Source organism: Seriola aureovittata, chromosome 11 (genome assembly GCF_021018895.1).
Source record: "Seriola aureovittata isolate HTS-2021-v1 ecotype China chromosome 11, ASM2101889v1, whole genome shotgun sequence".
In the NCBI taxonomy this organism is placed as follows: Eukaryota; Metazoa; Chordata; class Actinopteri; order Carangiformes; family Carangidae; genus Seriola; species Seriola aureovittata.
The window spans coordinates 18585401-18612089 of NC_079374.1; the positions used below are offsets into that span (position 1 = coordinate 18585401).

Consider the following 26689-nt stretch of genomic DNA (forward strand, 5'->3'; position numbering starts at 1 on the left):
AACTAGCAGATCTGAATATAAGTATGAACAACTGTGGATTAGCTTGGGCAAAATTAGTTTACCTTTAAATGTATGGGGAACTGTACAAAAAAATAGCTAAAATATCTGAGTTGAGACAGAGCAGCAAAACACTGTAACACCAACACCAGCAATCCGAAGTGACTCTTACTGCAGCACATCATCTTGTCCAGCATGTCAGCACATGTTTGTCCCTGTTGTGTTCTGCTCTTGTGAAACCTTCCTCTGAAAGTCCTTCAGAATCAGTTGTTCAACATAATAACTTTTGGTGTAAAGTTTTGGTGATAGGGCATCAGAATTAATGAACAGGTTTCTGTATACATCACACCAACATTCACCTATCTTACTGAGAGAAATCCATCTTGGGAGAAACAGAGATCGGTCCGAGATTTCCCTCTCAACAGTACCCTCAGCGGACCAGATTGCAGTGCAATGCAGACACCCTTTGGTGTTAAGACCAAGAATGATTAACTCAAGGTTTATCTTGATTCCTCATCTCTTACAAATGAAGTTGGAAATCTTTGCGTGCAAAGTGGCATATTATCGATGAATTATCACTTAAAATCAAGGTACAAATAAGATGTTTCTTACCATAGCCAGATCTGCAGGTTGGTCTTCCTCAAAACTGTAGGAGTTTTGACAGATGCTAGACAAGAGAGCACATTAGTCCACGTTGCTGGTCTATAAAGAACTGAATGGCTTTATTCCACAGTGTTATACATGCTGTGGAGCCCTGAGCCACCCAGACATCTCGGGTCATTTGGCGCTGGTCTTCTTCTAGTCCCAGTTGTAAATGCTGTTAACTCCGCTGAATCTGCTCTTAGTATTTATACTCCTAGTTGCTTAGGCAGACTTCACATGTTTACTTTTTCTGTTGTCTCAGTATTTCGTCTGTGCAACTGAAATATTTGTGTGTGTTTTTGGTGTTTGCTGCAAATAAATGGATGTAAATTGATCTTTTTAAAATCTTTTCAATATCATTTTTATAAAGTGCATTAAAATGATAAATGTAATGTAGATAAATTCAGCCTTTTCGTGCCATAGATCCATTAAGTGAAGCATCATCTCAGCCGGGTTATTAAAACCTAAAACCAGAGTAGTTGCTGAATTTTCTTGTCTGCATGCAAGGAGGATCCAAATATTGTTGTTGTGCTGTCCACACACAAGCATAATATGCATACACACACATTTTGAAGGTGCTGCATTTTTACCACTCCTAGGCCTCATATTAGGGCAATCAATATTAATTTTTCCTCATCATATGCTGTTATCACTCCATAATAAAAAAAAAATATATATATTAAACCAAAATGAAAAGAATAGCAAAGGATTTGAGGAAATGTAGCATCCATCAGCTTTTTCCCCTCTCTCCCATCAGTGGTAATTGATATTTGAGGCTTCATTTTGCGCCCCAGCCTCCTTTTGTTGAAATGAGCTTTTGGAGCGCAGAGAAAACAGCTGAGGCGGTGGAAACGGAATTGGTTGTGTGTCGGTGCATGAGAGAGTGGGATTATCCCGGCGTAATGTCAGCCTTATTAAACACTATTACACTCTATAGATCAGACTGGGATCTGAAAAGGATATACTGCCTGCTCATCTGTGTGTGGAAGTGTGTGTAAATTGGGATTATATGCTCATAAATGAGTGTTTTATTAAACATCAGATATGATCCAGTGACTGTGGTCCACCTCTGATATGATCCAATATTTCTGCGGATTTACTAGTAGTAGTACTAAGAAGTAGTAGTACTATATTTCATCAGTGCAAAAGTCGTTCTAAGTTACCAGAGTCATTTATTTGCAGTATATAGGAAATTCATGGCAACTGCATTTAAACTCCCGCCAGTACAACAATGCATATTTCATTGTCTCACTCTAACAAGCAAAATTAACTCACACACAGACTGGCACATGTTATGTACTCGTCTGACCACACATGACTACATAACACTTTTGCTTTGGTTTTGTAATTCAATATATGGAAATGATCTCACTAGACCCTAACAGGCTTTGATGTAAAGGATGTGTCGGGCTGCGTGGAGGTGGTGTGTGCCAGCCTTACTGCACATGCCCTTACCCTGCGCAAGATCAAAGTTGCTACAGGTATGCTATATTTGTATGTTGTAGTATTGATAGTAACAGGTGTATTATTCATGGTTAGCTGGGGCTCGCTGGCCTCTCATGGAGTTCAAACAAGGGATCAACAGTGATGAGTCTGAATGCAATCCTACAACTCTGATAACATATTACTTTTTTTTATTTAAAGCTTTGTAATTCATTATCATGACGTCAGTGGTTGTTGTAACTTAATTCATAGATTTGGTTCTAAATGGAGCTACGATATTTTCCTTTAGCATCATTATGGAACATCAGCTAGTCACTGTAATCCCCACCTGGAGCCTTGGTTTCACTGAAGTTACAGGAAAATGTAAGTGAAACATCATCTTATGTAGAGATACAAATGATGCTCTGTGCAAATCAGTTCAAGTCTCATGTTCAGAAAGTCCACACTATAGGGACGTTTTAGTTAGATTCAAATAAAATCAGTGACGACTGTGGCAACAACAAAGCCTTCTGTTATAGGTTGCTACAGCAACACCGACAATTATGGCGCACAGTGGAAAGATCACAGGAATCTCACAGCTATAAACTGTATACTAGACTGAGACTGCCGCCGACAATCAGAACGGAAATCATTACAGAGCAGCTTCCCCAGGTTCAACCCAACAGGAAGCCAAATGGAAGTTTGTTTGTGCTGAACCCTGAAGGATTAACAGTAACCTAAATATCAGATTTGCTCAGGCTTAAAACCCTCATGTGAACCAGGAACAACTTTTATTATTATTATTATTATTATTATTATTATTATTATTATTATTATTATTATTATTATTATTATTATTATTATTATAGAATATTTGGTCAATGCTACAGTAATACTAACCTACTTCAATCTACTGTGCTCATCAACACAGACTGATTGCTTTTTGCCAACCTCATCATATTGCTCAGATGAAAACTGAGCTCACATGCCATCAGAGAATCAGTGTAGGCAAGGGCTATCACACCAGTCAAACTGTGTTACATTACATGGCGGGCAGCTGAGCCGGAAGGCAAGTTCGGCTCTCAACATTTGGCTCCTGAAGCAGCAGAAACGAGCTGTTATTTGTTTTTAAACATTTCTCAGCAGCAGGAAACACACACTGACAAAGACAAACACACGTGTACTCACAGACAGCTGCTGAGAGTGTATACACCAGCCCTGACTCCATGAAGTGAAATCACAGTATATTACTGCTGATTTTCAACAGCAAATACATATTGAAGTAAATGCGGTTTTGGTGGAATTAAGTCAACCTAATGAGAAAATGTTATCAGTGCATTAGGGTTGTGCCGATGGACGATGATATCGGCGATCGACAATCATCAATCAATCTGTCTCTCTTGCTCATAGGGTAGCGTAACGTCATCGTCCAAATGGCAATCATATATTGAGTAACACGCAAGGAAACATTCCACCGTAAAAGTGAACAGCAGCTGCTGTGCCTATGATTAAGACAGAGCAGAGGAGCATAATTGCTTGTTGGGTCAAATTGGCAATTCCACAGGGTGACGATAGGACAATCACACGAGTCACACAAGCTAACAACATATGACATTTGTTTATCCTACCGCGTCCACTTGTTGCAGCTAAAGCATGATGAAACATTAATATGCTTAACCCAGGCATTCACTCACAGCACTTAGTTAACATTAACTCAAGGTTGCAGTCTTAGTTAAAACTTGAAGAAGTCAATAGTGACTTGAATCATGAAACAGGCAAAGTTTCCCATGTAACTAAAACCAACCTTAACCAAAGTGCATGTTGCCTAAACTTGAATGCATATCCTTGTCTCAGGTGTCAAAGTCCTGTGCTTTTGTATTGTACTGAATGCCCACCATCCGCAACAACCACCTCGCTATAGGACTTGCACCACAGCACTTACTTTAAACTTTGCTAGTGAACCAAATCCAGGCAAAAGTAACTGCCAAAACAAGCTAGCAGTATAGAAATGTTTCCACACATGCACTTAATTAAAGCGACACACCCAAAGCCTCTTTGTGTTCATGATTAAACAGCTGAATGCTGGATAGGTGGCAGGTAAACATTCAGCAAAAATAGCTGAATAGCAATTAAATAGCTACGGTAAATACATCAGCCTCGCTTAGAAATGTAACTAAGATGGACAAAATAATAGAAACACTCTGACTATAAGGACATACTGTTCAATGTAGCAGCACAAACCGCAGCCATTATGATCACAAAGTGGAACTGACACCTCTTTAAAACATGAAGGATTCACTGCTAGGCTGCTGCACCAGGCACAGCTAAGAGTACCTAATAGACCTTCAACTGTCTGTGCTTGTGTGTGTGTCTATTTGTACTGTACATTTATAAAAAGACTTGCAAATACTTAACCTACCTACTTAACATACTTAACTCTCCCACATGCACACGCTCTCCGCCCACTTGTATATACAGTCTTCACTCCTGCACATAATGCACATGCACATAAAATGTACACACTTATAGCCACTTTTCACACACACACATGTGCACATACAGTTTCCCCAGCAAAACTAATCCTTCCCTCTACTGATTCGAAAACTTCCTCTCCTTCTTCATCAACGCTTCAACAACACACACTCAGTAGCATATTTGATTACCAGCCACCGTAATAAATATACAGTTAAGAAGATGAGGATAGTGGAATGCTGTCACTTCAACAGCAGCAGCTCATTATTAGACGATACAGTAGCAGATTGAGATGTCTTTGTCAGACTGAGAAGATTTTCAGTAGAAAAATTTTGAATGTGGAGACTGAGCCAAGCCCTTTTTAAGTAACTCTCACAGCAGGGCTACAACATGCAACTTTTTTTTTTTGAAATCATGAACACTGTTAATGCCATCTAGCTATATATATTTCATCTTTGACGTATTTTCCATTGAGTACATTTCTTCTTTATGTTGAGCACAGGAAAATAAATGCTGTGCGGATGTTGGAACATGCTCAGGCTCTGCCTCATTGTATCTTCAGACATGCTTTGCTCTATTGCTTGCCGCATTGTTCAAAGGAGAGAAGATTCTGTTCCACTCATCAGACGTCACTTAACTAAACTGCTAGCAGAACTGTGTGATGACATGAAACAACTTTGGTAGTATCAGTGAGTCTGACAGATATGTGTGTTTGTGGTTTCACTGAGCGTGTGCGGGAAGAGTGTGTTGTCCTCAGATCATTAACAAGAGAAGTCCGCGCTCCAATTGTGGACATTCTCCCCTAATTACTGGCAAATGCTTCCCGCTAGTCCCATGAAGTCACACTCCATCATCCCAGATGACTGCACTTGGAGTGTTTTCTGTCATTTTTCTAAGCAAGTTCTCAGAAGTCACAAACTCGTACTCCTTTTTGGCCTTGTAAAGGCTACATTTGTTCCGATTACTCATTGTGATCCAAAATTACAGTTTGCAACTGTTTGCATGAAAATACTATAATATAGTGTCAATTTTGAAAGTTTGTTAATGTACTGTAAAATGTACCAAAATTTAATGAGCAGCTTGCTATGAAATTAATTGAGCACATTTATGTTCTTCGTGTTCTCTTCTCTTTTGTTCTGTCTTCATGCCAAAATATTAATTTTACTTATTGTTTCTGATAATCCCATAGACAGATTACCATAAAACAGCCTTCAAGAAGCATTTAGCACCTTGACAGTGACTATTAACACAAAACCCTCCTACTTTTATTTGAAATAAACTTAAATATCAGTGTTTTCACATTAATAGCTGCCAGTGCTGTGGGTAAAAGTTATGACCTAGAAAAGTCCAAATCTTCTCACGTGTCTTTATGCCACAGAACAAGATAATGTTTCTCCTGGGGATAGCTGGTGGCCTCAAGTGTAGTCAAGATTTTTCTATATACATGCAAAGCCTACACACTCACGGTGTGCCAGTAAGATTTTCTCACTTGTCACAAACTAAATCGCATTGTGTTTACATCCCACAGCTGCTTTTCAGAAATAATTTGACATTGTTTACCAGCACCCTGTTGTTTCTGTTACAGTATCATTATTATCATCATTAATCATTTCACCTTTTTATGCCTCTACGCTGGCGGCAGCCGTGGACTGAGGCTTTATGTTCTCACATTGTCCGTCCATCTGTCCTGTTTTCAAAACGGTTTCAAATCTGCACTGTGTGCTTACAGTTACAAATCTTGATGAATATGCTGATGCTATATGGTTTATACTGTCCACTTAATACTGTATAGGCCTCTGCACTTGTAGTTTTTCTCTTATGCATACACTCTGGATTTGCGCCTGGAAGTCTGGGAGAGTGAGATTTGGAAAGGAAAATGAAAATGGATAGAGGGAGTGGGAGAGAGAAAGAGAGAGAGAGAGAGAGAGAGCATCACCAAAGGCATTTAAATTGACTGATCCACTTTAATTTCACTCTAGCTCCATTATGTTGTTGTTGATGTTACTAAAGGGCTGCCATGTCATTATCTCCCTCTTTTGTTTGTGCTGTTTTTGAGAAGACATTGCTGTTGTTTATTTTCCACAAGAAGGCCTTTATGCTAATGCGACCTCTGCTAAAAACGATTTGCTGTCGATTTAACAGCGTGTTAAAACCACAATCAGCATCAATCATGTGGAAGGAAGGCAGCGAGTGAGAGAAAAGTTTGGGGCTAAGACATGCTAATCTTCATAACACCTTATAATAAATTCATTAAGCCTCTTTACACACACACAGTGACACACATTTTCTCTTCTTCAAGAGCCATATAGCCTTGTGACTTTTATAATTAAACTTAGTAACAGTAAAAACAGTTGGCTGGATATGAATATAAGCCAAGCTGTTTTAGGGGCAGTGAATGAAGAGCTCTATTATAAAAGATCTGCTTTTTTGTGCGTAGCGTCAAATTCCATGGAACAGATCTACCAAAATGTAAACAAAGGAAGAAAACCTTTATGGTGACATTGTTTATTATCTTTAATGTTCATTAATGTTCAAGCATTATGTTACACATCAACAGGACAATACTACACATGACTTTCTTATAGGATTCTTCTTCTGGGGACAAAATAAACTCACCGTAAAGTTCACATGTCTAAATTTTGACACCTTGTCTTTCAAATTCTGACCTGCAGTACTAGATGAAATGTCATTGTTAAAAGAATAGCTCAACTGTTGTTTCATGTCTGTACATTGTACAGGTGTTATCACCATTCGTAAATTCCACCACTTGCAGGACAACAAGTGCCACATTCCCACTTGTTGTTTATGGGGTCAGCACCCACTGGCCAACGATAAGTGCTATCATAGATTTATTGTCGTGATCATGCATCTGAGATATCTTAATACAGGTCAGCATGTCTTGGAGCCAGCCAGCACATTATCTCAGCAGTCCCACCTCATATAATAAAAACACTGCTCCAAAGCCTCCATCAGCCACCGTTTCGTCTCCAAAGTAAGATTTAGAGAGGAACTCTGCTCTCGCTCAGAGTTAACTGATGTCTTTTGAAAGGTTTACTACTCTGTTAGTTCATTTGGCACAAGACTGTTTCTGCGCTGCTATAAACATTGCCATAAAGGGATCAGTGAAGCTGACCTCTGTAAAGTCCGTAAAAAGATCTTTGCCTGTGATAATGTCACTGATACAGAATATAAACGATGGCCGCCCCTGAAGGACCCACGAAGCGCTGTCTTTGGTGAAAACTGGCTCTTATTCTCATACATTGTGTGTGTGTGTGTGTGTGTGTGTGTGTGTGTGTGTGTGTGTGTGTGTGTGTGTGTGTGTGTGTGTTTTCATCATCTTCTCATTGTCTGGATGTTAATTAGCTCGTTTTCTCCTTTTCCAGTGTTTCACTCTTTGTTCCCGTCTCACCTTTATCTCCTTTGAAAATATCCAAATCCAGTTTATCAGGACATTTCACTGAGCTGAATGCCAACATTATAACTCCAACTTTTCATAGAACAGAAGACACTTTGATGCCAGGTGTCTCGTTGTTTCTGTAATTAATCCTCCTGGAGTGTAGAAATGTCATGCAACAACAAAACCAACGGTGTTTTATTTTGCTACACTACATTGTCTTTTGTTCATATGTGATGACTTTTTTTGTAACAGTGATTTGAGAAGTAACACACTAGTTGATAGGGTGTTTGTCACGCACACAAGAGATACAGAGATTTTTAGTCAATATTTCCACTCCCTCTGGCAGGGAGTAAGAAGACTGCAAGCAAGTAAACATGGATGTGAGCAATGCAAAATTTAAAATACTTGGGGGGGAGGGGTGCTGCTGCTTTACTTATGTTTAATTGGGTTTAATCGAGTGATACTCACCAAAGCACATGCAGAATGCATGCATGCTCCATGGAAGTAGAACTTTTCTGTTTGAAAAAAAAACTACAAAGTGCATTTAATGAGAATTTAATGAGGAGCAGGGTCATGTGACTTGTAGGAGTGAGAGATCAGAAATGGTACAGTGTGGTGGCAGACCGGTCGTCGACGTCTAGTAATCGGAAGTAATTCCTGCTTTGGTTTGCGGCTCCTCCAGAGAGCACATCAAAGTGTCCTTGAGCGAGACACTGAACCCCTAACTGCTCCTGATGCTGCGCCATCGGAGTGTGAATGTGTGTGTGAATCGGGGGAATGAGATATACATTGTAAAGTGCTTTGAGTGGTCGATAGAGTATAAAAGTGTTTTAGAAATGAAATGAAAACAGAGCCTGAAGTAGGAAGAGAGTCTAGAGACGACAAAAGGGCAAGTGTCACCATTATAGTCATGAAGTATTTAACAAAAATATTTTCCTGTTAAATTTGAAGCAGTAGTTAACATTGAGCCATGATGTCGAGTGTGTAAGTTATTCAAATCCTTCATATAGTCTCTAACAGTCAATGATCATTAGCTCTGATTATCCTGGTTAATAGTATTGGTTTTTGTTTGTTTTTTGTTTGTTTGTTTGTTTGTTCACTCCATTGAAAGAGCTTATTACCTTCATTACCTTACCTTCAATAGCGAATCTCCAGTCATTGTATCTTATCAAAGCCTAATTCAACGTAATAAACCCTCATGCTACAAAATACCAGTCTAATTAAATGGGGGAAAAAATCAATGCAATTGATGAAATTCAAATAACTGTGGCAAAAGGGAACATGAAGGAACAAATAAACCAGCAATCGAGAATGATGCTTATACACTACGTACATACAGAATGTGTTTAATGTCACAGATCAAGAGTATAAAAATAACACTCGGGACACAATGCCTGCCTTGCGTTTGCATGGCGGCTGCGTCGCTGACTTGCTGCAGCTTGTAAGGATGTTGCCTGTCTGTCACTGTCAGCTCTATCTTTCCATATTGAGTTTGCCCTCGGATCCGGCCAAGAATTTACTGGAATGTTGGATTTATTTTCTTTATAAACTTTATTGCCCTCATTTACCATTGTTCAGAGGGAGAGAGAGAGAGAACCCCTTAGATAATGCCCTTCACCTGTTAAATTATTGACATGATATGATTATAGACTACACTGGGTTTCTGCTGTGACCATATGCCTACATTTGGTCTCCGCTGCAGCTGATAACATGGCTAAAAAATATAATATTTATATTTTTTTCATGTCTGTCATATTCAGATATAACCTCGAGGGAATGAGAGAGAAATGTGTCAGTTTCATGTAATGTTGCTGGTATGATGTTAATATGACTATCAAAACATGTTTTCCCTGTCTATTTTTTTTCCGGGAACCCGGGCATCACGTGTGGAAAAATAGGTGAGATCTCTAGATCATGTGACACAGCCGTGGGGTGTGAAACGTGCCTCTCACATGTGTGACACACAGGCAGTGTCTCCGCTCTTACCTGTTAACATGGGCACCTAAATGAAAAGCGAAGTGTTCCGCAGCAGCACCGCACACGCCACGCAGACAGAATGTTCTGGGCCCAGACGTGGTCTTTGCTGAAGCAAAAAAAAACATGTTCAGTGTCTGGTACATACCTGAAAGACTGATGATTATGATGTTGATGATTACGATTGCCATCCAAAATACGTGAAGAAAGGAAGGTTCACGTAGCCTATTTTATACTGTAGCTCTGATGTAGTTATAACTTCCTGAAGCATCTCAGGGAGCCTGCGTTTCCTCTGTCACTAACTGAGCTAACACCATTCTCAACACTTCAGCAGAGATGTGTTGGAGAGGCCCACTAATCCTCAAGTGCAAATCAGAGATAGCGCTCTCTGCTTTCAGCTAATGAAGAGAGGGAGGAAGGCTGATGAGCAAGAGAGACGGGCTGAAAGAGAGAAGAGAGGAGTGCTTTTCATTATCAGTGTTTGAGAGCGTTGTTTCTGATTACATGTGAAACTATTAAAGGTAGGTTTCAGAGTGCCATTGCTACTGCTTTTTTTAGAGAAGCTGAAGAAGAGGTGTGACATTTCATCATCTCTAGTGTTAATACATAATGCATATTCCATTACAGCTAGAAGCAGTGTAGGTGTGTGTGAGAACAGACTAGTGTTGTTGGCTCAACAACAGTCATGAACTAAGTATATCTCACTTGTTCTGTATCATCCTAATGTATCCTAGTGGTATTGGCAGCCTTTTTTGTGCTGTTTGTAAGTAAATATGAATATCATGTTGCATAAGCAGGGGTAATGGGATGGTCGTTTTTTACTCCGGTAGAGTATGATGAATATTATAATATATAGAGAAAGGAAGGGGGACACGGCACTACAGTTCTGCTAATATGCAAGACGTGTGGACAACATGTGTTCTGTGTCAGCACAGAGACAGAGAAAAAGCAATAAGGCTTTTATTTTTTTATTGTTTTATAGTTTTCATGGATGGGACACTGAGGAGGAAAATCTTTGTGTGGAATGAAACAGAAAATAGGGCACATCTTCCATTGTTTTTCCCCATATGCAATAAGTTTCAGGCTGCATCTCGTCTTATAATGCTACCATCTCTGCAATGATCTCTCATCCTTTGCATCGCCTCCTCACCACGCTGCCTTTGATTTCAAGAGCTGAACTATTCTGCAACATTTGTTGATGTGGTTCTGCAAGTAAATGCTGCAGAATTGTGCTCCTCTTGGAATTGTTCTTCTTCGCTGACCACCGGGAGAGGAACCCGCCATCATCGGCTATGCACCGCAAAGAGCCAAAGAGTTTCATGCACTCATTGCACACAGACCTACAGACACAAAACTCTCATGCAGATACACGTTAGGACGGTCATAATAAGGAATGTGTTGCATTTGACTAATAGGTCAGCTCACTTTTCAATACAAGATTTAATTGAGGAAAACATCCACTGACTAAGAATTGATAGAGCCTGACCAGATTATGCTATCCAACTGCATTAACAAGATATAATGTTAAATCAAGCATGATTTTAAAATATACATATGATAATTTCTATATGCTAGGGCTTTATTAGATAGCTGCAGTAGGGAAATGACAGGAAGTGAGGGGAGGGAGAGATAGCCATGTGAACCAGGGATGTCGTGGGTCATGGTTGTCAGCATGGGGCACCGTGGTGACAGAGGTTTGAAATTAAATTTAAAGACCATGACTGCCCAGTCAGAAGTCCATTTGTCCAGTGTACTGTAGGAAGGGTTCATGTTGATCCCTTGAAGGGGAAATTTATTTGTTTTAAAACCCAGTTGAAATCTTTACGTAAATATCTCTTGATTGTGGAGGTTGCCTGTTTAATTTTTTTTGCATCCTTTCTTGATACCTGCACATGTGCATGACTACAGTAGAAGGACAGGGAAAGGGATTGGGGTTTTGCCAAATATATTACATGTAAGGTATGGTAAGGATCAGGCAGGTAAATGGTTCGGTCAAACTTGGGGAAAGGTTGTGGTTACAGTAAAATGCCCAGGCACCTCCCCAGCCTCCACATTAGTTGATTCTGCCAGGGTACATATAGAGCACACTACTTTCTGATCTGGATTTAAATGTTACCACTGGACACAAATCATGACGTGTGGAATTGTCCACTGTTGACATAATGCCTAGGCTAGTTTAACACTAGTTTAAACAAAAGGACCACTACTCACTTTACCAATACACTTATCTAACCAATCAGAGAAGCAAACTGACTACAAGCTCCCGCAGATGTTCATATAGCACAGTATAGACAGTGGAGAGACAGACAGACGGGCAGAGGCAGACAGTCAGGTCCATTCCCCATACCTGATGTGGCTGCCAGTTGCCCCCTGCTGTTGTTCAGGTCCAGTGAGTATGAAGTAGCAACCGACCAACCAATCTGCTGCCTCTGCGTCTCAGGGCCCTGAGCCCTGGACTTGAAGATGTTCTGGATGACTTCCAGATCTCATTAACCTTGGACCGAGGGTCTAGAATTAGATCACAGCCCCAAAGGCCAGTGGGTCAGGATACTATTCTCCTATCCCCTGCTCGGCTCTAGTCTACTTGCTTCACAGGTGTACAGTTTATACAGTATATCCCAATCCTGACAAATCTCTCCTGTCAAGTGTCAGGTGGGTGACATCCACACAACATATTTACTTTTAACTTTGATAGCATCAATAAACAAGCCTGTGTCTCCAATGGGTATTATGTTAATAGAAATAATAAAAATCTTCATTGCACATTATGATGTGTTGTATTCATTATTTTACATGATATATCTTATAAATACAAGGCATTACAGGGATGATTATATACTTTATTTTACAAGATTAGATTACAAGAGTATTACAACTGAAGGAGCTTTTGCTGTTTAGAGAAAAAAACTCTCACCCCCACAGGGTGAGTGCAGTGTTCAAAATACTCAAAAGACCAGTGAATGTCCACACCAAAGAATTTAGTTCAAATTGTTTAGTGAATCTTTTCAGCAAGCAATGAACAATTACAGAATTCTGGATCAGATGTGCCTTTTCCTAACCAATAACAAGTGTTGGTCAGTCCACAGTCTGACAACCTAACTTTCCCTGATCCAGTGGATTTATACAAGTACAAACAAAGAAATGTGCATGGGCGTTTTGTCGTCTTCTGATTGGCTCTGCTGGCTTCCTCCTTCCCATCTGACTCCGACCTTAAATGTCACCTAAAGCTCAGCACGCTCAAAGGAAGACAGTTAATATATACATAAATTACTACTAATCTACCTCTGTTACCTCCGGCTGCCCCCCTACACATGGCCATAGGGTGATCTTTATCAGTGGTTGTAAATAGTTTCCCTGAGGCAGATGTTTAAACGACCACTCACCCTTAGCACCTAAATATCCACTAGCATAAATCATTAAACAGTTTTAACTTTAATAGTCTGAAATACTACAACACAACCGCTTATAATCTCTGTGCCCATTTGGCATTAAAGGTTATAATCATTTTACTTTGATCAACTCTGATAAATGGAGAGTATGGTCAGGACGTGCACAGACATCTTTACGACTGATCTTCTGAAGATGGGAAATAGTAGGGGGTGTTAAGATTCATATATAGCGATAAGGACAAAACTCATTTATAGCGACTTTTAAAATTCAGTGAAGTTTGTTTGATGAATTGTCTGATGTCATTTACGATGAATCATTATAGTTGATGTCTGCCGAGTCCTTAGCTGTTGTTCTGTTTCCGCTGTGCTTCCACACATCCACTGTAAAGGTTGATCCTGACACCAAATAGGCTCCGGTGTCTGGATCAACAAACAGTGTGACGGTAATGCTGTGCCTCTGTCTGACAGGAAAACATACAGTACAGTATGTTTTCTCAGTGTCAATGCACCCCTGTGACACTTGATGCAGACAGGAGCTCTTGCTTCATCATTATTACATGAGACACTGTGATGGTCTTAACGCCTTTTATTATTTTCAAATAATTCTTATTCATACTTATTTTTGCGGCTAACACATCTTACTGCATTATGAAGGTGCAATTTAATGCACTGCGTTTTTCATGTACATTCAGTGCTGATATGAACTTTTAATAATTTCTACATGTGTTTCTTTGACCTTTTGACTGTTGCAGAGCTGTTATAAAAGGGATTCACTGTAGTAACAAACACACAACCAACATTCAGTCTAGCCCTGCTGCCTCCTTCCGTTGTGCTGTTTTGTTTTGGCTCTCATGCTCAAAATTCACCAGACCATCATCAGCCTAATGTGTAATGTGTGTTTTTCATGCATATGGGTCAGAAGTCGTATTCATGGGGGAAATAATAGAGATTTATTGTAAGTAACACATTCACCATGACTAGCTTGCATGCTTGCATATAAGGAGAAAATTGTTGTCCATCGATGGATCAACGGTGGTATTTGATTTGCAGACATTGGCTTGTGTTTTTCCAGCCACAGTCTCCAGGCTTCATTCACAAATGACAGGCTGTCCGGTTCGACTCAGTGTGCTCTTTGTCACCGGGCTGTTGCAGTGTCCACTGGCACGTGTGTTCTTGTGTGTGCATACCAGCATGCGTGTGTGTGCTAACCTTCTTGCCACCGTGTGTGCATCCATCCTCGAGTGATGCATGGTCAGCCATTGTACAGCAGCACCGTGGCCTTGGAACAGAGCCTGGCCAGACAGATTGCAGAAAGAAGCTGTGAGGTTCGAAAAGGAACATCCCCTCAGTTCAGCGAAGGTCGGACAGAGGCATCATTAGGTTGACAGAGTCTGAAACAGGGTCTAGTGGTGTGGGGGAGTTGACTGACTGTTTTTGACTCAAGGACACGTCGGTATCAGAGGTTAATGACAGAGGCAGCCTTGGTACGCTGTAGGGGATGCCACTTATCATACTGATACAGATAGCCTGTGTGGGGGTGTGTGTGTGTGTATTTGTGCGCTGTATGCATGTGTGAATGTCAAGTTTCTGAGGTCAATATCAGCTTGAATACTTTTAATATATATAATAATTCAATAGCAAATATTTGAACATTTTTAATATTCTTTATCTTACTCAATCATGGGACATATGACATTATATTGTAATAAAGTATAACAATGATTGTCATTAAACAAAGAGTCTCTGATTCTGATTCTGAACAATACATCTTGGAATACCAGATTCCAATGAATAGAGCTGTCTATTTTAAACTGTGCAATACTGGTCATTAATACAAGAAATGTTTGATTCAACCAGTCTTCACATACAATCCTCAAACAGATAAGCAACACTAAAAATGTCATTCCGTGCTCCATGTGTGTGTTTCCGTGCGTGTGCGTGTGTGTGTGTGTTAACGTCTGCCTCAGTCCTAATTGTCCCCATTTGATCAGGGCAGTCGTGGTTTTGGGTGCTTCCTCGTCCTCCCTACAGCTCCATTTATCACAGGCAGCAATGGACACGCAAAGGCACTCTGTGCTTCAAGGTGATTCCCTTCAAATTGCTCAGCTTGTGTTACCTTGTTAAATCGATGTGCTTGGTGACAACCAGCAGCAATGGAAATCTCACCAGGGGGGACACTTTAGCACGTCTCTGTGACATGGAAGTGCTTCAGGGGTTACAAACACAATGCAAGCATTCTGTGCCATCTTTTCTATTTCAATATGCAAATTTTAATACCAGAACTTGGGTTAGATGGTAATACATGTGTTTTGTGTGAATTTGCAACCAACAGAAAATCTCTTCATTACACGCTTTCATACACAGGGCTTCTGGAAGAAGATCAGCGGTTTTGGCAACAGATTTCATGCACCAGACCAAGGTGTTTAGAGCCTTTCTCTCTGTTAGGAGAGAATGAGGGAGCTACAGCTCTTAATGCGTTTTTAAAATTATAAAATGGTCAGAAGCATTTATCTCATCCTTACTTGCTAATTCTAGGACCGTATGTCTTCTCTGCAACAACACTGCTGCTGTTTTAAAATAACGTTGCATAATTTTGTCTTTATCTGTGTATGTAAGACACAATCACTTTTGGTTGAATGATGTTGTGGCCTTAAAAACTGTATTGTGTGTGTATGACATTTGATTCAGCATCCCATTCAGTCTTTACAGTTAAATAGCCTGGTGCGGAATGAGGTGCTGTATGCATTTTCATGCTATAAGCTAAGATCCCTTTTTGCCATGTAAATATGTTTTCTATTTATACTATTGCATGCACAGTAGATTTTTCACACACCCATGGTACACCTACACAGGTGTTTGCAAAAAGCTCTATTTCACTGTGCATTTGGAAGGCATTAACTGAAATTTGCATTTAAAAAAAATGTTTTGACAGATAATACATATTTAGTCAAAGTCAAATTCTTCTTTCAGCTCCACTGTGGTTTCTTCCTAGCTGCACAACTTTTCATCTCACTGATCTCATGATGTTTTTTTTTATTGAAGCCATGGGAAATTGTAAACCAAAACTATAAGAAATATTAATTCTACAAGAAATAATGGTAATAATTTCCTGTAAAATGATAATCATGATTTTTAATAGTCAGAGCAGAGGTTCTCAAAACCAAAACAGATGGTGTCATTATATTTTGGTGAACTTTGCTGCATCAATTTCCATATTTGAAAATAAAACCAGATTTTCATGAATCTGTTAGTATTTAATTCTCTAAGATATGAATTTCTGATAAACATTGTCATCATAACTGATAACGCTGAATTCCGCATGATTATTCATATTTTCAGCAAACAATGTGTGACCCCTTGGGGCCCTCATGGGTAGAGATATAATGATTGCGACCCCTGGTGCCCTCCCAATGCCACTGGGCTAGAGTACTGTCAGTACCACTTTTCATGTAATACCACCTGTATAGGGCACATGGCACCGTGCAAGAACCTGAAGATCCGGCCCTAACCCCACCCCCACCCCCCTCCCCGACTGGTTCTTGATCCCCTTGTGCCACCTCATCAAAAAAAATCCTTCAATCACCCCTGGTTTTCATGTAACATTTTCACTTGTATGTTCTTAACATGGCTTGGCTTTGCTCTCATATGTTTTCATATCGTCTTTCTGTCATCCCCAGCGTGCCACCCGGGCTTCTACAAGGCATATGCTGGAAACATAAAGTGTTCAAAGTGCCCTCCACACAGTTTCAGCTATGGAGAAGGGGCTGCCATCTGCCGCTGTGAGAAGGGCTTCTTCAGGGCTGAGAAAGATCCTCCAACTATGGCTTGCACACGTAAGTAAGGCCAAATACTCATTAGACACATAACCACATAGATGTGCAGAGCTTTACAGGCTGGATTTGGACCCCAGCCCCTGCACTAAGGACTCAGCCTTGATATGTGCTACATTGTCTAAGAGGTGAGCTTCCAGGTCGCCTTTAGTCATCATTTTAGATATGATCGGCATCATGGGAGAATTTTGAACCTTGCTGCTATTTACTGTGGTGGACTCTGACTCATATCCCTGGTGATGACAAAAAATGATAGTCAAAAGTAGTGTTCAGGAGATGGAGAAAGTTTGTTAATTTTGAATTCACATTAAATATCTCTGTACTTGTGTATGTGCAACAGTCTGGGTAAGTTATGACTCTGTCTATAGAGCTGGTGGATTACTCCAGTGGTCTCTCAGAATTCACTGTGGCCGTAAATCCAGTCTTGTCTCCAGGACTTATCTGGTGTGAAACTGTGCATTAGAGAGTCTCATGGATGAATTACATGGCTTTTGTTCAGCTGCCTCGTCTTCATCGATGATTCACTGACTGTCATTACGACTTCATATTTGCATTAAATTACAGTTTAACCGGACTAATTCTCCTTTAATTAAAAAGCCATTTAGCTGTCACTGAGATAGACGGGGGCCACGTCTGAGAGCTCTCCAGGGTGAAAGACTGTATTTGTCTTTTACGGCAAGACAAAGCCAAGTCATTGTGGGGATGCTGTGAGTTTACAGTGCCCTGCAATGTGCACTGTAAAGCTTGGCTCTTCATACAATGTTTTCAGTTCTAAATCTAGACTCAGATGTTGCAAAACCTTGGTTCTGCTCATAGAAATCCAATTGTCTGGACAGCTCCTAGAGCATTTATCTTGAGGGGTTAACTGCAATCATACCTGTCAACAAAATCTAAAAATAAAGTGCTGATCAAACAGCTTTAGATATGTCAGAAAAGTGGTGTTTTTTTCAAGATCCAGCTTTTCAATAGTCGCCGTCAGTTGTCAAACTAAGTGTTCAGGTCACGCATATATGCTAAATCTTAAAGGCCACTTTTGGCACCAGTACAAACAAAAACAGTGTATAAAGGCTTGTGGGCATGTGACAACCCAGCAATCTAAGGGGAGTAGACTACCACATCTATTTTTTCCAGCTGTAAAGTTGTATAATGCATTTTAATCAGGAGCTTGTAGGCCGGAGCATAAACTGTTTTCTTGCTTGACATCTAAGAAAAAAAAAAAGAGAACTGGATATTAAAGACTGAGGACCTGAAAGGAAGACAAAGGTAGAGAACAAGAAAGAGGGGATGTCACAGGAGGAGAGATAAAGGTGGAGAGAAAGTGTGAAGGCTGGATGGCATAGATGTGAAGAGAGAAAGGAAGGAGGGTGATGATACCAATCTCCCCCAGAGGAGAATAGCAGCTGAGTGATGGCAGTGGGGTTGCTCTGCAGGAGGGGAGGTGGGTGGATTCTCCTCGATGGAGAGAGTAGAAGAGGTGAGATAATGGCCGATGGAGACCGAAAGATAGAGAGAGAGAAGAATGGACATACGCTGACAGAGGTGCAAGAGGGGTGGGAGGAGCCCTCCTGTCTGCTGAGATTTTTAGCAAAGGCAGGGAGGGAGAGGGATGGAGGGATGGATGGTATAAAGGAGAGGGAAACATCCCATTGTCTGGGCAGACAGTGAGCTTGGCAGGATGGGAGTGTTCAAATCCCTCAGGCCTTTTAACTCCACCCTGTTGACAGCTGGCTGCTTCCTATAGCACAATACTTACCCTGACACACAAACACACACATCCCCGACAGCACCAAAATACCTCCCCGAAGTGAAATGTGAGGGAGGTGAAATAACTTAGAATGTTTACTGCACAGGACAGGAATGCATTATGAAGAGTTATGTGGTACAGCAATAATGTGTGATATTTAACCATAACAATTTTATACTGCAATGTACCTCTGTGAAATACAGCTATTAAGTTTGTAGGGATTCTTCAAACTCAGATGAACAGACTGTGCTGGTGTTTGTGTAAACATTTAGAATACTGTGTTAGCTGTGGTGTACATCAGGGGTCAGTTTTGGGTCCTGTGTTTTTCTCAGTATATGCGCTCCCTCAAGTCCCATAGGTTGAATGCATTTTAACTTTACCTGGATGACGTATGATTGTATATTCCCTTCTGCGTAATAATATGGGCGTTGTGGTTACTCTTTTATGAAATTTAGTGACTTGAAATCCAAGATTTTTATTTGATTTTTATTTGTTTTGTTTGTCATAAATCACTTAATCAGTTAAGAAATATTTCCAAAAGGAAATCATATTTCCAGAATCATTTCTTCTGTAGCATGTAATCAAACTTTTTGTTTTTGCCCATTTCAATTATTCTGACATTTACAGCCTTGGAAAATTTGCCCATAGAGGAACAAAAGCAGAACATTAGCCAGAGCTTTATTTGCATTATAAAGCAGCTGCTTGGCTTTTAAATGGAATTATGGAGTTTAAACTCCACACGGTTAATTGTGTATTTTCTTTTTTAACCATCAGCTGATTCATCTTCTGTTCTTTTTTTCCTCCAGGCCCTCCATCTCCTCCCCGCAACTTAATGTTTAACCTGAATGACACCTGTCTGATGCTGGAGTGGTCACCTCCCAGCGACACGGGGGGCCGCCGGGACCTCACCTACAACGTCCAGTGCAAACGCTGTGGCCCCGAGCCTGACCAGTGCCAGCTGTGCGATGAGGAGCTTCGTTTCCTGCCGCGACCATTAGGCCTGACCAACGCCACTGTCACTGTCACGGACTTCTCAGCACACGCCAACTACACCTTCGAGATTGAGTCGCTCAATGGTGTGTCAGACATGAGCTCCTTCCCTCGCCCGGTAGCTTTCATCACCGTCAGCACTGACCAGGGCGGTGAGTATGTGCTTTTTGAATTTTACTTGTTGAAAGTCACTTGAATTTATCGCTTTTACTGCAGCATATGATCTTTAAAAGGTGGTTTCTGCATTGTTAGGGTGAATAAAAATCACATCACTAGTTCACTACAGTGTGTCAGGGATCATGTTACAAATGAGTTTTCTTCAGCAAACATTTTAATGAGAGATAGATTAAGTCCAACTTCTCATACTGTGCATTATTAATCTTTATTGGCACTTTCATACCACTCTTATAATCCTCTTGTCCTATACACAGCTGCCATAGAGTGAAATGAGATCACAGTGTATTTACGCTATTATTCAGATATGCATTAATTATCACTCATTTTGATTATTACTTAGCTGTGTTAGCTTTATATGCCATGATGAGGTTTCCATATATCAGTGTGTGCTCCCTCTGTAAATATATGAAAGAGATATCTCCATCACATTATTGCATTGGGTATGATAGGAGTCTGGTGCAATCCATAATAATGCTGGACCTAGTATGGCTTTATGAGGTTAGGGGGTGAATACAAATGCATCTGCATCATTCAATCCCATATGTTAGCAGAATAACTGAAATGCTAATTAGATTTTAGTGAAATTTTATGGTAGTTAGGCCATGAGCCAGAGAACACTTGGCAGGGATAGTGCCACCATATGGTAAGAACATTTCAAGTTTGTTTTCATGACTCATTTTTCCTGGATCTTTACACAGTGCAGACTATGGAGCTGTGAAAAGATCATTCCCTATTTTTAAAGGTACCCTGTGGTGTTTTTGACCCACTAGTGAGTCAGACCCCATGTTGTTTGCGCACGCACAGGAAGGTAACACAATAAACATTTCTGCCAGTGGTTTCACATTATTCCACTAATCAAGGGGGTGGCGATGCACCTGCAAATGGAGCAATGTGCTAACAGAGGCAGGACAGACGATGAATGCTAGCTAGTAACAGGGATGTTAATGATGAAGGTTTCAAAATGTTCAAAATTTGGCTTTTTGAATGTTGGAAAGGAAATGCATGCAACACCTTTGTTTGACATCGACACACAACATGCGAAACACTGAATATTTACATGATGGTTTCAAAAAAACTCCACTTGGCAACTTAAATGTTTTGCTATTAAATTGAAAAAAAGTCAAAAAGGTTTTTCATTATTTTTTAAAAAGGGGGATTCTGTTTGCCGGTAATTGTTTGCCACGCTCAACCTCTGTAGGTACAGCTCATCTAACAACTGCAATAACTGTTGAATAAATGACAATAAAATGTCAAAACAGGTGCACTCACATCAACTTAGAGCAATTCTACAAAATTTGATGGCATCCCATTTATAGATGGCATTGATTGTAAATAACAACAAAAGACCGGTCATGAGTGTGATGTGGAATTCTCCACACTTAAACCTTGAACCTTTTATTCCAAGATGAGCTATTCTCTGAAAATTCATGACTACCAAAAGCCACTGAGGATGTCTTCACTGTGTATTTTGGCTCCAGATTCATGATAAACAGTTATAATTATTTGCTGTTGTTAAAATCACCAATTTAAGGGATAGCAGTGCATTGAATTTTCAAATTTGTAGTTAATCATACTTAGATGAATACTCGATTTTTACTGTCGTCCTCCACAGCCTTTGATGCAGTCAGCAGAGAAAGACTAGAGTTAACTCAGAATGACATTACAGTTAATGTTCCTCTTGTATATGTAGTTTTGTGTTTAACTGCTGCTGTAAATAATGGCAGGAGGCCAAGGAGAGGTTGTCTCTACCTACCTACTTGCTCTGAATAAGGTTTTTATGCTGAAAGGCCCATATTTCCTCTGGGACATGGCTTGGTGCGTAGAACGCTTATGCTTTTAATTTGTGATTTGCAAACACTGTGTTTTCTGTTTTCTCACTCCTCCTGCTCCCATCCTCCCTTGACTATTCTCTCACCTCTTTTTTTCTGTCGGATGTTTGTCCTCCCTTTCCTCTCTCTCCCGTTTCCTGCTTCCAAATGTGTTTGCTTTTTTTTTTTCTTTCTTATTTGTTCTCTCCTACTTTCTTTCTCTCCTTCTCTCCATCCTTCTGTTGCTGTGGGAGTCTGGGAGAAATACATTTACTCATACAGCCAAAACACATTTAATGCATTATTCTATGTCACCGGGGACAACTCTAGCCTTTACAGGTAACTCAGTGCTACACGCAGCCTTTTTATTTCATTAGGATGCCCACTTTAGCACATAGTCGTGGCAGGTCCCCCGGCTGTACACAAGACCCATTTCATCACTAATATACCGAGCAGCAGCTATTTAAAATGCTCAAGGGAAGAGGCAGATTCCTGGCCCTCAGCCAGTGATAAATGATGTGTTTAACTACTATCACCTTGACAGAAACTAGAGTTTAGTTTAGTGAGTCCATGGACAGTATCACGCATGTGAAGGTTATTGATTACATACAGCAGCGAGCTGTATGTTGGTTTTAAGTGTACAGTGTGCCATCCAGCCCGTGCGCTGATGATCCTGCTTTGTCTTTCAGAATATTTGTGAATATACATATGTGATTGCAGCCCAGCACTATGAATGGAAACTAATGAACCTCTCACCTTCTCCCACCCAGCTCCGTTTTTTATATGTTACCAAGCTAACTGCCAGTGCTCCAGATGGAACCATGGAACCAATCTTAATGATCATGACGTACAAACAGACAAAATGTCTCAAATATTGTGACATAGTGTAGCTTAATTTACTCTGTGAGTGGTGACTGACACATTTTGGTCTCAGGGCTTGCTGTAGCTGTACGGTTCCATTGAGAACCACTGAAAAGGAATATAGATGACTCAATGCACACTAGTTCCTGTACAAACTCGACACTTCCTGTGTGTGTGTGTGTGTGTGTGTGTGTGTGTGTGTGTGTGTGTGTGTGTGTGTGTGTGTGTGTGTGTGTGTGTGTGTGTGTGTGTGTGCGCGTGCCTGTGTGCCTAGTTTGTTGATTAGAACTCTGAGATGAAATTCTGCAGGCCTGTCTATAAGCTTGCATTTTACACACCATACCATGTTAAGTCTTCTGTTCACACTTCAGCTAGGAGCTAATTTTAAAGGATTTGTAACTGACAGTGAGATTAACACATATAAAAATGGAGGATGATGATTCACACACACAAATAGCACACAGAGTACCAATTACTTCTGTCAGTTTCTTTTTTACCATAGAGCTTAAAATATAATTATTTGCGGCTTAGGCCAAAAAGTTTTACAAACTGCATCAGCCAGTTAAACTCTAGCTCATGTCTTTTTTGTTTTTATTTATTTATTTATTGTGAAATGTACTCTTCTGTATGTAAAGAGCTTCCTAAAAATTAACAGTGTCTCTCAAAGAGGGTTTTCCTTTGAGATGCACTGACTTTAAAAAATTTCATTTGCTGCTTTTGTGAAATAAATGTGCTGCAAAAGTCATCCATCTCAACAAGTAATTTTGCCTCATCTTCAGTGCATCTTCAAGTTGTTTTCACAAATTATCTCAAATTGAATCTAAAAGAAAATCTTATATATAGATAATTACTGAAACAAGTTATTTTTCAATTGGAAAAACAACACAATTTACTTCTTTTTTTTAAATAAATAACTTCTTTCTTTTTCCTTATCCAAACCAGGTGATATTTAACTTTTAATTGGTTAGAATGACGCCACTGGTTGAGAAATGGATCAGACCAGACACAGTGGCCCTCATTTATCAAACGAACGTACGGCAGAAAACCGTGCGTACGACCATTTCCACGCAAGCTTCGGCATTTATCAATTTGGACGTGAGCGGAAGCTACGATCAGATCTCACGTCAGGTCTGAGCTCGTGTACGCAAATCTGAATTTGCGGTGCAGCACAGCAAAATCTGGCTGAGTGAAAATAATTATTAAACAAACCTCAGCTGTCATCAGCATAAACAGTCACATATTTAGAACAGATCAAAACGGATTCTTAAAACGAATAAAACAAGATAAAAAAAATTTGAATTTTAAAAAAGCCCACGTTTTTTACTGATGACACTTTTTTGTACAACAAAACAATATGATAGGCTAAATAGCCTAACATGACATCTAATTATTGCACATTAAAATTTGAAATAATAATAAATACAAGCAGAAATGTGTGTTTGCAAATTAACTCATGGCAAAATTGTGTAATTGTTTTTTGTTTTTTCCGATGGGTATGACACAACTGGAACAACAATTAAAAGCATCTAGTGTTGGGTCTGAGCTCTATTAGTAACTGGAAATCATTAGTACTCGGCCTCACACGGGCGGCACCATTATGTTAACAGTACTCTACCTCATGAGCTGGACACCAAATGTGTTAGATTTCGGTTGTTTATCAATTTATTGGCTATCACAAATTAAGGAAATATTAATATTAAAAATATTAATATTAAATAATATCTTTAAAATGAATTAAAGTTCACGGGGCACCAGCCTAAACTAATAGGCAAAATAGCCAATATGGTTTTAGTCTCAATTTATTACCATTAATCTGGAACTCTGATTAACCATTAGCTTACTAACTATTACCAAATTACCAAATCAATAGTAAGTTACAGTTGAAGGATTGGAATTCTACCGAGTAGAGGTTGGCAATATTCACGCTTGTGCAACATTAAAGACACCAGTAGTTATACTTAAAAGGCATTTATTTACAATGGAGCAGAGTAAAGTACAATGTCTAATCTAGCATATACAGGTGTGTGTGTGTGTGTGTGTGTGTGTGTGTGTGTGTGTGTGTGTGTCTGTGGGGACACAGACAAAGGCAAGATGGCCGACTCAAAGTGGTCACTGTGACCACATGACCTGAACAAAGAAGACTACAAAGATGGCGGTAAACAAAGAAACTACTAAAATGGCCGCTGAGACCACCTAGTGTGTGTGAGAGGGGAGGTGTGAGTTTCTTTGTTAGCCTAGCTCATGTAATCTAAAGGTACCAGGTTAGAGGGGGAAGGTTACCTTCATGCAGGTTCTAGGACTGAGACGTACTGCAATGTGTGTGAACATACGAGTACTCGATTAACTGTATGACTGACCACAACCTAAGCAAACATTGCAACAAGAAGACATCAATCAACAAGTACATTAACAAGTTAAGACTTCTGCTGATTAGCTATGCGGTGCTATGCTGTGCTGGGAGAGGTAAGGCCCAGTCCGTTAACGTTACCCAATCCTTGGAACAAGCAAAGAGGTCCTTTCCAGTGTCTTGTAAAGTCCAGTGAGTTTGGGGGGTTTCCTGGTGGAATAAAGTCCTGTCTGGCTGTGTTGCTTGCTGGTATCTCCTTTGTTCCCCTCACAGAGTTAGCTGTTCCATGCTAACTCTGCTACGACTCCTGTTGCTTGGAAAATCAGCTGGCCTTGTGTTGTAGCCGCTGATTCTGAAGAGGATTTGGTTCACTCACAGTTAATCCGAAGCAGGTCGCTGTTGTGGAGGAGAAGAGTGTTTGCAGGCTGCTGGTTGCAGGCCGGCGAGAGAGCTAGTTTCTCAGGTAGCAGAGCTGACCTGGGCTGGGGCCTTGTTGCCCTTTGAAGAACCGAGAGGAGAGGGCTGGAGCTGCTCTCCAGAGCAAGCCAAGAAGGGAAGAGAGAGAGAAGGGGTCTAGAAGACTGGTTTTGTTTGTGACACCTTAGGGGGTCACATGTCACACGCTGGCCCACACTGGCTGGCCAGTGGGGTCCGTGGGGGGGAAGGGTCATCCCCAGGTGTGAACCGTGAGGAACTGTGGGGTGTGAATTCCTTTGTCCAGTGGAGCAAAGAAACATTTGGTCTATTGAATGACTGAGTCCCAACACTAGTGAGATAATCATTGTTGCACTGTGGTTGGTCAGATGTTTACTCACTCCCCTATTTAAACAGATGCTTTGACATTTATCAAATCATAACGATGGCAGATTTACTCGTTTTGGAGGAACAATACGCGCGTGTCAGACGTGAGCGCGTTTTCAGAGACCACAGGGATCTCCAGATTGCTGGGTTTCCAAATTTGGTTGGAGCAATTGATTGCACTCATGTGCGTCTGAAGGCACCATCCATGAATGATTACGCATTCATCAATCGCAAAAACTACCACTCTATAAATGTACAGGTGATTTGTGATGCCAAGCTATCACTTTTAAACGTGGTGGCCAGGTGACCGGGGGACACACGATTCTTTTATTTTTCAAAACAGCTGTGTTGGCGCGCGGCTGCAGGAGGCGGCACTGCAGAGCCAAACTCATCTCCGTCACCCTCTTCCACACAGCGATTTTATGAGCTCCTTGGATCCCACTCTTCAGACTGCCAAAAAGCACATCCTTATTTTGCGCCACCCCGGATGTCAGGATGTCGATTTCCATCTCTGAAAAGTTTCGTTTTTTGCCAGTAACGCTTCTCTCCATGTTTGACCTTAGTGGGCGAGGCCTCCGAACCAGGAATATTTAAGGGCGTAACATGTTAATGACGATCGAATTCAGCCGCCGCATTTATCAAGACCCGATCATTCGTACGCTGGGATTGGTCAGATACGAATGTTTCATGAATCACACGTGGATCCTATCGTACGACCAATTCTGCGCTCAGATCTGCGCCTGTTTTCACGCAATCTTGATAAATGAGGGCCAGTGGGAGCAGACTGTGTTTTCAGTACAGTGATACACACTCTTCTTGTCATGGCTGCAGAAAAATG

The 26689-nt window shown here is 40.5% G+C and overlaps 1 protein-coding gene across 2 annotated transcripts in view; it reads left to right on the forward strand.

Moving 5' to 3' along the window:
• Positions 1-26689, forward strand: part of LOC130177741 (ephrin type-A receptor 6-like) — a 170907-nt gene that overhangs the window by 75714 nt on the left and 68504 nt on the right. For both annotated transcript variants that reach the window (XM_056389674.1, XM_056389675.1), the window contains exons 4-5: positions 16971-17126; positions 19674-20009. In XM_056389674.1, the coding sequence (XP_056245649.1) occupies positions 16971-17126; positions 19674-20009 (492 nt within the window). The remainder of the gene's footprint in view (positions 1-16970; positions 17127-19673; positions 20010-26689) is intronic.